This window comes from Bactrocera latifrons, unplaced genomic scaffold (genome assembly GCF_001853355.1).
Source record: "Bactrocera latifrons isolate USDA-ARS-PBARC rearing strain unplaced genomic scaffold, ASM185335v1 scaffold_335, whole genome shotgun sequence".
In the NCBI taxonomy this organism is placed as follows: domain Eukaryota; kingdom Metazoa; phylum Arthropoda; class Insecta; order Diptera; family Tephritidae; genus Bactrocera; species Bactrocera latifrons.
Genome location: NW_017536974.1, coordinates 288534 through 305698, shown reverse-complemented (window position 1 = coordinate 305698; position 17165 = coordinate 288534). Strand labels below are relative to the sequence as shown.

The following is a 17165-nucleotide window of genomic DNA, read 5'->3' as shown; positions in this document are numbered from 1 at the left end:
ATTTCAACTCTACTCGTCACCCTGATCACTTTGGTATATATAACCCTATATCTAACTCTTTTAGTTTTAGGACTTACAAACAACCGTTATGTGAACAAAACTATAATACTCTCTTTAGCAACTTTGTTGCGAGAGTATAAATATGTAACTCTGTCTATTAAAATTGTATACATTGGTAAAATGGTATACCCAAGAACAAAATTATAAATAAGGTTTTACTCTTGAGAAACTTATGTACTATATCAAATGATATATTAAAAACATACGAACGCAGATGCATTGAGTTGTTTCTTTCAAAACAACCAGATGTCATATAATAATGAATACAAATATACAGAGATTCTCATAAATGTATTTAAATAATATAGATCCTAAAATAATATATAAGCGATGAATATACAGAAATAAAATCAGAATAAAATATGTATTACTAGATGGCATGTCTATTAATTTTAGTCCAATACCAGATGTACTATAGGATAATATTACATAGTTCGTCAGCATATGGTATTACAAATCAAATACTGAGAGAGCTCAAGGACATATGTACCAAAAAGTTCATTTCATATTAGAACTTTTTCGAGGATTGAAAAAACACTGGTACAAGTGTATTACATCTGAGGGGGATTACTTTGAAGGGGACAATTTTTAGTTCGAAACCACAGTTTTTAAGTAGAAAGGAAAAATTCTCAATTGTATGAACAATTCAAGCGAACAATAAACATTTAATTTAATTAGCTTTATTGTTTTTTTATTATTCTTCAATTTGTTTAATATTTGAAGTGAAGCAACCAAGGTTAGCAAAACAATGGAAAAAATGAAATTACACTACTCTGCAAAATCATCGAACAGTTTGAATAAATATTCATGTAGTTAAAAAGGAAGACGACAAAAAACCATACTTAAGAGCCCGTTGCATTGTTACAACTTGATTGCATTTTTCTGTTGTTAGTACTAGTTATTTTGACTAAATGGAACATTAGGAAGTAACTCCAATAAAGTTATAGAAGCTTTGATAAAAAATAATCTTTCGATGTAAAGTCAATGTATATTAATATTATATTCAACAAATAAAATTGTAAATAGTACGAAGTATGATATTTTTTTGGTTACGAATGATGAAATGGTTGTCATAACTATACATTTATTAAATTATATTTACGTACTTGTAGGGGATTTATACTCACTCAACAAACCCCCATTTATACTCTGAGCAAGGTATATTAAGTTTGTCACGAAGTTTGTAATACCCTAAAGGAGACACTGGAAACCCTATAAAAAAATATATTATATATAAATGATCAACAACGCGCTGAGTCGATTTAGCCATATCCGTCTCGCTGTGTTTACACGAAGTTGTCCCTCAGTAAGAAAAACTTACTAAAACAGACGAGATAAAATCTAAATATAAATAAAATTTGGCGTGCGCTATTTCCCAAGGCAAGCTGCAATCTCCGAAAATATTGTTCAGAACGGATCATTTTAGCATCCAACTGTCATATAAACTGACTAATCAAATCGAGTTTTTGTTAGGATTTTTTTGAATTTGTTAAGAGTATCTTAGTTTCGGTGCATTCGACGTTAATGTTTTTCTTGTTTTTATGATAAACATATTTGCATATTATAACTTACGAAGTAAACTTTTACATACATTTTCAGGTCAGCATTATAATGAAATTCGTCGCGTATTAACATCTATATTTTGAAGAGTCAAATTACTGATCTAATTGCTTGCGAAAGTTTATATTTATTTCTACACAAATTAGGACAGCTGAAGAAAATAAACTATCTCAATGTACAAACTATAAGCGTCAGTTGTAAATTCAAAACTTACACACTTGTACTAATTGTACTGCCGATTCCATAAACAAGGAATAATGCGAAAAAATGTGAAATTCAATAAATTACGAAAAGTGAGATGTCAAACACAGAAGTTGATTGGCTAGTAACTTGAATGAAATACATGTTACAGTATGTAAATAATAACAATCAGGGAAATAAAGAACGCTATTTAAGCTGATTTGTCGTTGACTTTATATAACTTCTTCAGATGAAAGAGAGAGAAAAAGCGGCGTCCAAAAACAATAAATCAAACAATCTTGTGGTATAAAATGTAATATTTGGGTTGCTTTCAAAGGTATAGTGACTAGTATAGATGTTTTTAAGTTTAAAGAAAGTACGACCTGTATTCTGAAATATTTGTTTGAAACAGATAGGGAATTATCAGAAACTAATGATAATTGCAAAGATTCACATCCAAAAAGACAGGAATATTTTAAAATTGGCAAAATTAATCTTTTTCTGAAAAAATGTTCATGACTTCTGCAATAGCGTCACCTATATAAAGAGTATTCCGTAAATTTTTTTGTCATTAAATCTATCTTGTTTCAAATAATAGACAAACATAAAAGGTGATTGAAGAACTAAGCAATATACATCAACGCTAAATTATATAGGAAGCTTCATATTTTAAATTTTAAAATCTTCGCATTTTCAATATTAGCTTTTTTAATCATAATCTATGCCCACTCCAATAAAATGGTTGGTACGCAAGAACAAACTATGAACTCTCACTCAGCAAGTAATCTATCGCATATACTCAACCACCACGACATAACTGCAGTAAATAAGATAATCACAAATACTGTTGAAGGTACAATTACCGATACATCCAGTGAAAACAATGTTACTAATCATTCAACGAATGAAGTTGTAAATCATAATAGTGACGCTATAACAGACATCTCTCATGCAAGAAAAACAATCACTTATGCAGATACCACTGTAACCGTTATAAAGAAACCCAACGAAAATGTCATCTCGAAAATTGATTTTTGTTCGCGGATCCAATCACAAAAACAATATATTTATAACTGTAGCAACAGTGATACTTGTTACAAGCAAAATATTATTCGACAAACAAAAGTGTTCCAAGAAGATTCCACCGATACTTTCAATGGGTTATCTACCCAATTTAAAATATCTCTGCCTGGACAAATGGATAAAAACATCAGTCCTGACGAACAACTTAGTATTGATAATCAAGAAAGAGGAAAGATTGATGCAGTTGACAAGAGTTGGTATTCCTCTAAATCTCTTACGGGTGAGTTTCCGGAAACATTTTTTATACATAGTGCAGTCGTTATCAAGTTAATAAGGATTTTAAATGTAACGGAAGAAATTAAAACTTGAAATTAAAACAAATAGTAACTACAAATATGTATATAATATTCTGTATATAATATACTCCTATTTCTATTAAGCTAATACCGTTTGATAATCAAGTTTTTTATTTTAAATATGGCGCATAATCATCAGTGTGAAACTTACCTGTGCTAGATGTGTTGTTTATTTGAATACTCTGTAGTAAAAAACTTGGTTTGGAAGAAATTACATTTATCTATGGATAGGTACCGTTTTAAGCATCGATCAAGATATACACGGGGAATACATTTTTTAAGTATAAACAATATCATCAACGGTAAATGTTCACAGGCGTAAATAGAAAATTTAAATTCCCATTACGCAAATATATTATTATGTTATTCCATCCAAAATTTGCATTCAAAAATTTGTTTCTCGCAAAACATTTTTCTGTGCTCTTGATTTTCAAAATTTCTAAAACTTTTACACATAGTAAGAAAAGTACGAAACTTGAAATTAAAAAAGGGGAAAATACTAAGAAAAATTTATATAAAATAGCAGAGGCAAAATTTGCACAAGAATTGAATATAAAATAATTTTCACGCTTTAATATTATTACTTTTCAATATTTTCATTTGCAATATAACACAGGCAGAAACCCAAGTTTTTCAGTTATGTCACAATTTTTACCAATATATTCGTCATAAATGCATGAGCAAAAAAAATTCCGAAATAACCTTCAATGATTCATGTTTAATGTCTTCAATAAACTAAACACGCTTTTCCCGGAGCTTCTCGACGCTCTTTAAATAATAAATAATTTGTACCAATCAAAAACCCGACAAAAACTGTCACCGAAGATCTATTCCAATATTGTGAACATTTTGGTACCAGAAATTTGATTCCGTGCACAAAAGTTAATGACACTTTGTTGAAGCATTTCACTCATCATAAATACCGCCGAATGTACTTTATGTACTTCAGAAATAAAAGCGTATACTGAACACTAATCTTTATTTTGATATGACATTTCACACAGGTGTCACTGATGATTTAATGACACTTTGTCGAAATATTTCACTCATCATAAATATCGCCGAATGTACTTTATGTACTTCAGAAAGAAAAGCATATACTGAACATTAATCTTTATTTTGATGTGACATTTGACACAGGTGTCACTGACAATCATATCAGCCTAGAAAAAAAAATATATTCCGGCGAATATGTTTTCGCTCGAATTTTAAATTCAAAAGTCTAAGAAATTTTTGCCCACAGTAGTATCTTAAAAAGTAAGTTCAGGGAAATTTGTGAATTCATATATTAAGTAATTGGCGGTTAGGGTAAATACTGATCCGATTTTGCTACAGTTTTAGCACAGGAACATATTATTTTCGGGAAAAATATGTTTAACATATATATCTTACAAATTGAACTCAGCAATAAGTTTTGACTTCTATTGCTGAAGAGCTGCAATTCAAACGCACTGTTTGCCGAAAGTTTAATCTTGTTGTGGTTGTTCTAACGGTTATCTAATCCCCGTTAGGATGGTAAGGATTATCCAGGTTGACGTCGACGTCTTGTGATGGGAGGCCAAAGCAACATGCTGTTTCAATGGGGTCGGACTTAAGGGAAAGGGGCGTTAGATGAGTCGGGTTGGAGGCATGCAAAGAGGTGGCCAGTGTCATCCAGAGATTTATTACACGCAGGACATGTGCTTGATATGTCGGGGTCTATTCTGGATAATTAGGAATTTAGCCTGCTATAATATCCAGAAAGAAGCTGCCAAAGGGTCACTCTCAATTGTAGATTGACTCCAACAACACCATTCATTGGAAAGGTGTCGGTGAAGGTGTTGATGGCTCCGCTGCGAATGACCGTGGGAGACATCAAGAGGCATCTTGCCGTAGTCCGGAGTGCAGTGTTCTGACAAGTCTGAAGCTTCTTCACCTGCGTTAGTTTCTTTGACCTTTTCTCATGTGTTGGCGGCTAGCGACTTGAGGATTTTGCTGCGGCTCTGTAGCAAGCTATCTTGGAGATAGTCGCGGTCGGATGAGAAGTGAAGGAACATATACTATCAAAAGTTACATCTAAAATCTTAGGGCATGAACTGCAATATTAAGTCTGTAGTCCTTCGTCCAGTTCGTAAATATGGTCGCCGTGGATTTGGTGGGGGAGAGTGGTAAGTTCCGTGCAGAGAAGAAGCGAGAAAGCTCAGAATATAGCCGTTTACCTTTGAATTCTTGCCATTGATTCCATTGCCCGACGTCAATATCGTGCCATCATCAGCGTACAAGGTTATAGAAGCTCCCTGTGGTGATCGTGCGAGTTTCGAGACGTAGAAGTTAAACAGGAGAGTGGAGAGGACACCCCTCTGCGGAACCCTTTGTTTAATGCTTCGCAGTTTGGATTTTTCTCTTCGAAAAAGAACGTATGATTAGCGACAGGTAGTTCATGGTCCACCTCTTCAGTCCTGGAGGAAGCGTATTTTGTTCAGTGGTTGAGGCAACGAACTATTCGAGTGTTTATGATGCTAAGTGCTGTGGTGGTGTTGTGGACTTTTCGTAATGCATGCTGGAGGTTAACTAGGCTCAGGTGGTGAGCGAAAGTCGGTAGTAACAAGGTCTCAAGTGTCTTCACTACAAGGGAGAGGAGAATTATCGGACGATAGAACTTCCGCAGATGCTTTAGCATAAGCAAGTAGATTCCATCAGGACCAATGGACGATTTCGTTGTTGGTGGTAATCTGAACCTCTTCATCTGTGAAATTAAGTGGCCCGCAGTTTTGTCTACCGAAAGGTGCAGCGTAAATTGCCGACTAAAATAGATCGCACCCTTCCTCGGTCCATTCCATGGAATCTCAAATCGGTCATGATGTCTCTTTGGATCAGATAAAGCCTACACATTATTCCAAAGCATACTCGCGCTGGTGGAGAGGATAAGATTTCAAGTTCTCTATCCATTTCGTCCGCTTGTGTTGATTTACCATTTGCCGAATCTCCAAATTGAGAGCCTTTATTCGGAGATCACCGGAATCGGCATGGCGTAAGTTGTATCGCTCGTTAGCTGAAACAACTGCTTCGGCTAGGAAATTAGGACGGGATCAGGATGAAGCTAGCGGTAGGTGCTGCGATGACCTTGCGAAATCGACGTTCGCCAACGATTACGTCCGTAAGAATGGGTACAACAGTGAAGATGCTCTCGGTAAGTTCTGTGAAGCCAACGCAGTTAGCTTTACTAAAGTAAACGAAAGTGCAATTTTTCATAGACATAAAGGCGGGAGGCTTCTCGATCGAGATAATTTCGAACAAATGGTCTGATGCGAGAGGATATGCTATTTATCAGACCACCAGATTTTACAGGTACCCATAATTCTGGTGGAGGCTTCATCATTTATTGTACAAAATGTTGAATAGCCTATCTGTTCTGTCAGCTCCATACCCCTACGATCGTTTGACACGCAGGAATGGTAAGGACCATGGTGCGCGGTAAAGTCGCCTAGTACCTAACGGGTTTCACCACAAAGTAGCGCACCGATATTGGGGCATCAACTGCGGGGATATACATATTAAATGTTTCCAACTCGACATCGCTTGACCAGAGAGCTATACCCTGATATTGTAGGGTAGTAACCCTGCAGTCGATGTTTTCATCGATTAGACGATATTGCGCAGTGTTGTGCAATATGAAGGCTAAGCCTCCACCATTTTCTCGCTCGCGATCTTTACGTGTTACGTTGAAACCGCCACCAATGAGAAGATCTGAGCGGTTGTTTAGAGTGCTTTCTTGGACCGCAGCTATCGATACGCTTTCCCGATTCGTTAGTACAACTATCTCTTCAATCTTATTCTGGATTCCGTTGCAGTAACTTGTGGTCCTCTCTCATGAGTCTTAAGGCTTGAGCAGGTCTTAAGATGGCTTAATCCATTGCATGTATTCCACCTCACTGACGTGGCGTTTCAATGTAGCCTTATGGCGTAAACGCAGCAAAAAACTTCCTCCCGGACTGGGTTGGAATCAATGCTTGATTTTATTAGTGGACTACGATTTAGGTCAAGTAATATGGGAATTCACTTACCCAATAACAAAGCATATATCCTTAAATCAAATGGTGTTTGATTTGTATATTGTAAAGCATAAGTCCGATGGAATCGTGTTATATAAGAAATTTTCGTGATTGTAATCCGACTTCGCCATTTTCGCTTTGTAATATTAGGCTTCCAGGATAATATTATGTACCTTCTATGGATGAAATTGCTGGAATACGACAACTTTATCAACTAAAATTAGATGTATTTGATATAAGCTCTACCAAAGGCGTTAAGTGGGTATTCTACTATAAATATAAATATTTTTACCATCCAGTTTTTTATGGCGTTTTTATTGATATATTAAGAATACAGAAAAAAAATTTTACAAAAAAATATTAAAAATTCAAATAATTAGAGGGGGGCAGAGACAGGTGTAAAAAAATGGCGCATCCTGGTGACATTGATCCTTAATCTCATGGTGGTATGAAAAAAAAACCAAAAGAAATTCTTAATCAGCAAGGATGCTGTCCCTATTTCAGGGAACACGAAAAAAAATTTTTTTGAAGAATGGCGACTGCTTGGAAATAAAAATCATTTTTTACACTTTTTTTGAAATTCCTGAATTTTTTTTAAATATTAAAAACAAAGGATTAAGGATTATATAAATATAAAGGATAAAGGATTATATAAAGAAGGTTCACACAAAATTTCAAGTAAATCGGTTGAATAGAACTTGAGATAATGCCGGTACCGTGTGTAAAAAAGTAGTTTCGAGAAAACATGTTTAAAAAGTGAGTCTACCTACCTACCGGGCTATGTACTGCGTCACTAAAGTAACTGTAGATATTAAAATACTTTTAATTTTTAAAAATCCCTGAAGGATATGTTCTTAAGGGGGTATTCTATTTTCGATTTTTTTCAATACCTATATATTAAAAGTTTAGATACTTAAGAAGATATCCTCCAAAGGACTTTTAAACACTTTAATGACGCAGTACCTAGCGCATTAATAAATGACTTAGGCTGCCTGAAATTTGACTCATTTTTTAAACGCGTTTTCGACTTCCTACCAACATCGTGTAAAAATTTTTGTTTTTAATATTTAAAAAAATTTCAGGAATTTGAAAAAAACAAAGCGTAAAAAATGATTTTTATTTTCAGGCAGTCGCCATTTTTCAAAAAAAAAAAATTTCGATATATATATAAGATATAAATACAAACACCATAAAAAATGGATGTAAAACTATTTCTTTTTTAATAAAATTCAAGAAACCGCCCAAAATTTGATTTCTAGACTAGAATACCCCCTTAAGGGTCTAAAACTTAAATATATGAAAAGAAAAACGAATTTTTCAAAATTCTAGAGTAGAATACCCCCTTAATTATACCAGTATATTATGTATGTCTACGATAACATGAGGTTAAGAGAAAGATCGAAATGAACTAACTTAACAAGTGAAATAAAATCAAAATAGGTACATACAGACCAACACATATTAATCGATAACAGTGCGAAACATACAGAAAAAAAATTGGGCTTAGTTCGCCATTTCCAAAAAACAAAGCCAAAAAATTTTGTATTAGGCGTTATTCGAAGAAACCGAAGGAATTGCAATTTTGACATTTGGTATATTATTAACTAACGTTATATGTACATTTTGCTTTTCCAAAACATTTACATTAGAATCAAGCTTAAACATATACTAGGGTGCTGCAAAACTCCGAATTTTTTGCCACGAGAATCCCTTGTTGGAAAGTGAGTTCTGTCCAAATGATCTTTTACGATTTTTTCGGAAACCTAACTTCTTAAAAGATATAAACGGCGTTTTAAGCGATTAAGTTAAGCGTTTACAAAATATCCATTGCAAAAAATTAACAAAAAAATAAATAATAATAACAAAAAAATAATAATAAAAATAAAAAAAGACATTTTTGCAGAGCGTCTAATAATTTTTTTTTAAATCACCAAACGAAAAAAATATTACTTTTTTGACCCAGTGCTAAAAAATTTTCTTACATATTGACTATTACCTTACCACCCATATATTACTTATAACGAAGTTCGTTAGTTTAGCAGACTTTATGTCACATATGTCAGTCAATGTGCTCAAAAACGATTCCCTCTGTGTTTTTATAACACATCTCACAGATTAATTGATACTTTCGGTTCTTTTCTAAAAATTTGATGACATTCCCTAATGCAGTTCACTATACACATTTATATCTCTATTTTTTTTTCTTTCATGTCATGCACACCGCTTACGTGATTATAACTGAGTTGACAACAGCGCGTCATTCGTTTCTCCTTTTCGCTAGGTGGAGCCAATTGGAGATTCCAATAGAAGCCAGAACCACCTGGTCTTTCGAACGGAGTGGCAGTCTTTCTCTTTTTCTGCTTCCCCTTGCAGTACTCGCGTCGAATACTTTCAGAGCTGGAGCGTAGCCGCTGTCTTTTAAGGGTGGAGCCTACTTTAGAGGCTAGGAAAAATCTATTTTTTGAGGATTATTTTGGGAGGGAAAGAAATAAGCGAAATTGATAGGGTTTATATGTATATAATTAGAAATATGTTGCCAAATTGCTGGATACGAAATCTCTTATATTCTTCCTTTGGGAAATAATTGCCTGATACTCGCCTGTGCATTTGCCTGACGACGGGCAGGACGCAATTTCTACCTGAAACAAAAAATTCAAAGAAATTCATATTTGTTAAAAACTTATCTTCTAGTTCAACTAAGAAAATAGAAAAAAATTTACATTATGCTGTTTGAAAATATCTTCAAACTTGACTTTAAATTGAAAATAATTTAACGCAAATGACGTTTAGTTTTTTTCCATCCTGCCCGCCAATTGAGACAAATCGTAAAAACGAAAACCCGGGAAATCGTGCATCAAGTTTTCGCTTTCTGCCCAACCGCTCGATTACTATTTCACCTCAAATATTTCAAATCCCCAACTATAACTTGGGCGACATTTTCCTAGATAACTCTTATAGAGATTCAAGTAAAAAATTTTATGAAGCTTTTAAAGTAGTCTGCTTCCTTAATTCGTCAACGTCGTCGTATATCTCTTACAGCTCATTGTTCCATCAGACGTGCGCCATGGCAAGCGCGCAAAGGACCATAAAGCTTTCACAGAACCTTTCTATCGAAAACTCTCAACGTCGACTCATCAGATGTTGTCATCGTCCATGCCTCTGCATCATATAGGACGACGGGAATAATGAAGGGCACTCTTAAAAGCAGCTTAGAAACCGATGAAGAGGTGATGCGTATCGATTCTCTTTCCACGGGAATGTTTCAAGATTTGGCGCATGGTGAATATCTGGTCACTCGTTTATTTTCCGGCCGAAAGCCACACCGGTAAGTTCCAATCAGTTTGTTGACGGTGGGCATTAATCTTCCACACAATACGCTCGATAGAACCTTATACGCGATGTTGAGGATGGTTGGTTATACCACGATAGTTCGCGCAGAATGTGTGTCCCTTTTTATCCATTGTTCAGAGCACACATAAATTCCAATCGTTGGTTATGTTTTCGTCCGATCATAGTCTACAAAGAAGCTGATGCATTCTTCTTATCAGTTCTTCGCCGCCGTATTTGAATAACTTGGCCCCCTATATTGGTGGCTTTGTTATAACACTTTATATGTTATTGTTTAAAGGCTTTCTGTTGGTGTGGTTAGTTTCTGATAACGGCATACCAACCTCGCTTGGATGCCGAGCAACATACATATGTTTCTAGTTTAAAATATATATATATAGTGATAAGCTGAATCGGCTTAGTCTTATCTGTCTGGCTGTCCGTCCCTCTGTCTGTATATAAGTATACGGACCGATCCTTCAGTTTATGGAATACAGATGCATAATTTGCATTTGAATAGGCATCTGTACTAAATTTGGCAATATCTATTCTTTTTAGATCACATCCCTAAGCATATACATATGTAGTTATACAAACTAATCGATCGAAAATATCTTTATTCGGCGTGATATCTTCACCAAATTTCGCAGGGAAAAAAGTTACGATCTTCGAAGAAGTTGTTACCATCAAAATCAAGATAAATATCATTCTCAACTCTTTTATGCGATAAAAATGCACCTGAGAAGCGAATACTATATAACTTAGGTCGAAATATAATAAGGATATGAAGTCATCAAAGTATAAACGAATTTCATTCATATTCATTCATTTAACTACACTATTTGTAATAAAACTTTTCCACTTAACCTATCTAATGAGTTACGGTATTTCGCTCTTCTTATTGTGGGTAAAGAAATTAAAAGTAGGAAATATTTGTGTGCGGAATTTCAGTTAACAATTTTCTTCTAGAAATCGAAAGTGATGATGACGAAGTGGATTCAGTTTTAGATGAATTGGCTGACAATATATCTGTTGTTATGGAATGTCGTCGAGGAGCTTACAGCACTATTTGGCGCAATAATTTTTTGACTACACTAGAAGAAGACCGATTCCGCCAAATGTTAAGAGTAGATAAAGACCAATATACGATGCTGGTTGATTTAATGTAAAACGATCAAGAATTCAACAAAGCGCAATCATATAAGCAATTTTTTGTCCAATTACAATTAGCAATCACACTGTTTCGATTGGGTACGTCGGAAGAAGCGCATCATATAGAAAAATAGCGACAATTTTCGGAGTGGGAGATGGCGAAACGATATCGATAATAACAAAAGGAAGAGTTTTCTTGTGTCACCAATCTAAGTGTATATGTGGCAATGCTATATTCACTGCTTATAAGCAACCCTTTCCAACTTTCACAATACTATCCTTTAGCAACGCTGTACTACCTTTTTTCATTCTAGTTGTAAGCAACCCGTTGAACCGTTCGAACGGACGTGTTCGCGGATAACCTTTCACCTTATAAATAAAATATCATTTAAGTATTTCTAAATAAACTATAAACGAACCCGCGAGCGTACGCAGGTGACTCAAGGCGTTCTGGCCAGATCAGCAATCGAAGTGTATCAGCCCGATCTCAGCATGCAGCAATTGTGAGACTGCCTAATATGAACGACACTAACATTGGGTCTTATTTTTTGTTCCTGGGATTATGATTCGCTGCTAAAAGTGTGACCCACGCCGCACGAAAATACTATATAATCTGATCGCAGCACAAGTTCCAGCAAGCAAGATCATGGACTTGAAGGCCATAATCGATTCTACTCATTACGACTACATCAAATAGAAACTTATAGCTCAATTCGTTGATAGCCAACAACGACGCGTACAGCGCGTTCTTTCCAATATACCATTAGGTGACTTAAAACCAGGTCAACTATTGCAGAAATGCACCATGTAAGAGACAGTAATCATCGACCTCTGGGCCTCGCGTCTACCTCCTCACGCTCAAGCTGTTGTGATCGCATCAAAGGGTGACGTAGCAGATAATGTTGCTATTGCAGACGCCATCGCGTACTCCATAATTTTTAGACAAATTAGCGTGGTAGGTAACCAAGCACCGGCAAGAGGCACCCCCTCGCAAACTAACAATCAGTCGTCCACGCTAAAGAAAAAGGAAAGGAAATCGACCAACTAATGAGGCAAATCGAATTAATAAAAACACACAGATCACGAAGTCGCATCCAAAGCAGACGGAGAAAAGAACGAAACACACACCAAGACTGCGCAAACGAATTCTGCTAGTATCATCGTAAATTTGGGGCCAACGTTTGAACTTGAAGGAAACCCTGTTCTTATAATAACAGGCAAAAGAGCGAATAATTATCCAAAACGAAAACTGCTGGAAAAGAAAACTTTAACTCCTGCAGTCCTACACCGCTGACGACTTTCACTAGATAAACTGGCAGCGGCTAAAGCAGAATTTTAAAGTTTAATAAAAATGGGCATCTGAAGCCCATCGAGCAGCAGTTAGGCTAGGTCTCTTCATATGATAATGAAAACAGGCCTGGGCACTATGTGGATATTTCAGAGCACTCAACAGTGTAACAGTTCCAGGGCGATATCCAATTTCATATCTGGAGAACTTCACCTATAATTTATTTTAAAGGTAAGGCGATCTTTTCAAAGATCGATCTGAAAAAAACCTTCCACCAAGTTCCCGTAAATCCAGAGGATATTCAGTTCAGAAACAGTTATCATTACGCCTTACGACCTTTTAGCATCGGTCTTTGCTACGCAGGGCAGACCCTACAAAGACTCATACACGATGTTCTACGAGGACTAGATTGCGACGCATTGACCGGAAACATAAGACCATTCATAAAAAGAAGTTCCGCTCTGAAGTGTTACAAGCTACCCATGCCACCCAGGTACTCGTGCTATAGCTAGACTTCTTCTTCTTCTTAATTGGCGTAGTCACCACTTACGCGATTATAGCCGAGTTAACAACCGCACGCCAGTGGTTTCTTCTTTTCGCTACGTGGCAATTGGAGACGCAATTTCTTCGCCGACATCAGAAGAAGTGATTTCAATTATTTGGCTGATCGCGCTTTCGTTCACAACGCACGTGTTCACTTGTGCAACACTTTGCCTGAAATATAAACACTAGACAAAATTTCTTCGCACTCATACGCTTACCTTCAACACTCAACGTCCTAGCATCGGATTCGAGAAGGCCTACTCCTGTTGGAATGCAGAAAAGTTTTCTTATTATTACTAGTGATTATAAAACTTACTTATGATTATAAAAGTATAGTTGTAGTTTTGAGCTTGATATTGGACCAATTATAGTATTTGTTTTTCTTGTGTTTTCCTCATTTGAAAGAGGTTGAATTTGTAGACCTACATTTAAATTCGTATTTTTATTTCTCTTATATATTATACATTTTACCAATATTCCTATTGCTATTAGTAATATTATTAGTATGCAGATGCCATAATTTACATTTGTGTATTTTTAATTCTTCCAACTTGTTAATATTTTTTTTCTTGATTTATTATTATCTCTGAGAAATGTATTACTTTTTCAAACTGTAATACTCGTACATCAGTTTTTTTTTCAGGGACAATATATCTTTCTTCTACAATAATTTTTTGGTTTTGGAATGATTTATTTTTTATCTCAACTTTACAATTATAAAACTTTATTAGTGCATTTCCTTCGAGTAAAAATTCTCTATTGTCACAGGTTTGTTTCATTTCTATTTTATATGCATTTTTAATCAGGATAGTATCGTCTTCGATATCTTCGATCATTGTGTCATTGTTATATTCGTATTTACATTGGTTAAACGGACAGACGTTAATTTCTTTTAAGTTTTTGAAATGTGCTCCTTCTGTATATTCATATATTTTGTTTCCTATTGCAATTGCCTATTTCTGTTCTCCTATCATTTCAAAATGTTGCCTATTAGATAATGGCGTTATTAGTATTAGGTCTGCTTTAACGTATGTAATTGGTATTTTTATAGCTAAAAGGAATGCGGCATCTTTATATGAAAGGAGTCCTGTCTCCACGTGTTTTAATTTAAAAATGTCAATATTGAATCCTTCAATTTCTTCTGTTGATAATAATAGCTTGTCAAAAAAAGTCTTGCGGTATTTTTTATTGAATTTTCAATTGTTCATAAAATTGGTTACAATATTTTTTAGTATAATTGGTGCCCACCTCTTGACCGATGCTGCGGCTGCTACTACGCCGGTCTCTTTCGATCAATTCACCGATTTTATCGCTATTTTCGACGACAGGCCATACGGAGCGTGACGCATCTTCGGCCACCTCTACACCAGAACGAAAACGTTGAAACCATCGTTGTGCGATGGAAATGGAAACTGTATCGGGTCCATAAACTTCCGTAAGACTTTTTTGACAACCTAATATACTATGGTGTAATATGCTATGTTTTCTTGAATTTGCTCAATTTTACTTTCTAATTGTTTAAGTTTAAGCATCTGATCGGTATAAAGCATGTGTTTTATAATTTTTTCGTTTGATTTATTTATTTTTTCAAAGGTTTTTAGTATTTCTGTCCTATCGTCTTCTATGGTTCATTTTAATATATTAATGAATTTATTGAAATTGTCATTTATATATATTTGTTGATTTACCGCTCCTTTATCTTATGATTGTGTTTCTCTATTGTTTCTAAATGTTGTAGTATGTTTTCCCTATCTTCACTGTCCATGGTTTCAAAGAGCCATTTGTATGTAGTCCCTACAATATTAAATAGTCCTCTGCGTTTTCTGTTATTTCCCATAGGCATTAATGTGTTAATTTTTGCTTTAATAGACTTTATTTCTTCGTATAATATTTCCCTGTCATTCCTGTCATATTGGTTGAAATTATTTTCTTAGTTGTTTTCAATTTTATTTATAATCTGCTTAAATTCCTTGGGGTGTATTATATGGATTACCGTTGCGGTTTGATTCACTATCTCTATCTCCCTCATTCTTATTTTAGCCTATCCCGATTGGTTTTCAAGCGTGTTTGTTTGTAGAAGTCCATTGATTGCCGTTATTATCGTTAAAAGTATCGTAACTTTCGCCATATTAATCCTGAAATTTAAATTTTTGTTTAACTTCAGTCTGGATGCTTTTTTAAACTTTGAATCTTTAGATATTAAATGATTTCCCTCTTCTTTAAAGTTGTCTACTCCCTTGTATCTTGGTTGTGCTTTGTTAACTCTATGATTCTTTATAAATTTATTCTGAAAATCTTATATGTTTAACCTGTTTTCTTTTTTGTTGATATTATTTATTATATTTTCTTTTTGTTTTTAATTTTTCCGCGAGTTTGTTTAGTTCTTGTTCGGAAAGTAAGTTTTTTATGAAATAAATTGGTCTATTTTTTGTCGTAGAATGTATGGTGTTATTATAAGCGGTTACTGCTTTAAATACTTTTTCTTTCAAATTGTCGTTGTTATTTGCATCAGCATTAAAATTTCTCAAGTGTTCGTTCAAAGTTAAGTGTAATCTTTCAATATCTGCGTTTTCTGTTTTGTTATAAGTGGTCGTTAGGTGTAGGTTTATTTTATTATCTTTTAAGAATTGTTTTATTGCTGCTGTATCTAATTCATTGTCTGTTACTAAAGCTTCCGGTTTCCCTAATTATTGAATTCTATCTTTTATGACATTTACAATGGATATCCAAGTTCTGTCCTTTAATGATTTGGCTGTTGCGTATTTTGTTAATTTATCGATGCTTGTGAGGGCATTATGCCTCTTTGTGGGTACCAAATATCAAAATGAACAATTTCATTATGTTTTTTAGGAGTTTCCGTAATATTTAAGCTATGTTTGATAGGGTTTCTGTCGAACTTAGCCTTATTGCATATTTCACAATTATTGATGTACTTCTGTACTTCTTTTTGTAATTTGGGGAAGTAGTATGTTTTTTTTATTTCCTCAAATATTTAATTTATTCCCCTGTGATTATTTTCCAGGTGTTTCTCTTCTATCAATGTTAAAAGTTCTCCTTTGTCTGTTACATCTTCTAAAATTATGTTTGATTTCATTATTTTTAGATTTGCATTATTTGCAAAAAATTGTATATATAACTCTTGAATTTGTAGAAATAATTTGTCATCTGGGCAATAAATTGCCATTAACTATTTTTCCGGTAGGTTATCTTGCATTATTTTTAAAATGTCGCTCAGTCATCGACTAAAGCTCGCTCTGTGTAGACGTGTTTTGTCTTATCTTTTGCGTATTTCGCACAGTACACATCCGTCTACATGCACGTGTTTGCTTAGTAAATCTCTGTTTTATTATTATACCGCATATCGTTTTTCCTACAAGTGTTTTCTAAACAAGTGAACCGAGTGTGTAGATATAATAATCATGGCCCCCGCGCTACCCAACCTCGGAAATAACAGGTTTGCTTTGCTTGCCTTGGAATCCCATCAAAAAAGAAAGAAACCCTCATACACGCCCCTTAATTTTCCCGACTTGCCTCAGTCTAGGAAAGAAAACCCTAAATTTTTTATTGTTATTGCTTCCGATCCAACGAAACCTATCTCTAATTATTCTTGTTTCGCCGTACATAAAGCATTAGAAGCTATTAGTA

The 17165-nt window shown here is 34.7% G+C and overlaps 1 protein-coding gene across 4 annotated transcripts in view; it reads left to right on the top strand.

Annotated features, from left to right (window-relative positions):
* Positions 1 to 1663: 1663 nt before the first annotated feature.
* Positions 1664 to 17165, top strand: part of LOC108971281 (dual specificity tyrosine-phosphorylation-regulated kinase 2) — a 201064-nt gene continuing 185562 nt past the window's right edge. For 3 of the 4 annotated variants that reach the window (XR_001993540.1, XR_001993541.1, XR_001993539.1), the window contains exon 1: positions 3028 to 3103. Coding sequence is in view for 1 of the 4 variants with exons in the window: in XM_018937237.1 (XP_018792782.1) it covers positions 2539 to 3103 (565 nt within the window). In the remaining 3 variants the exon portion in view is untranslated. 4 annotated transcript variants of the gene reach the window in all.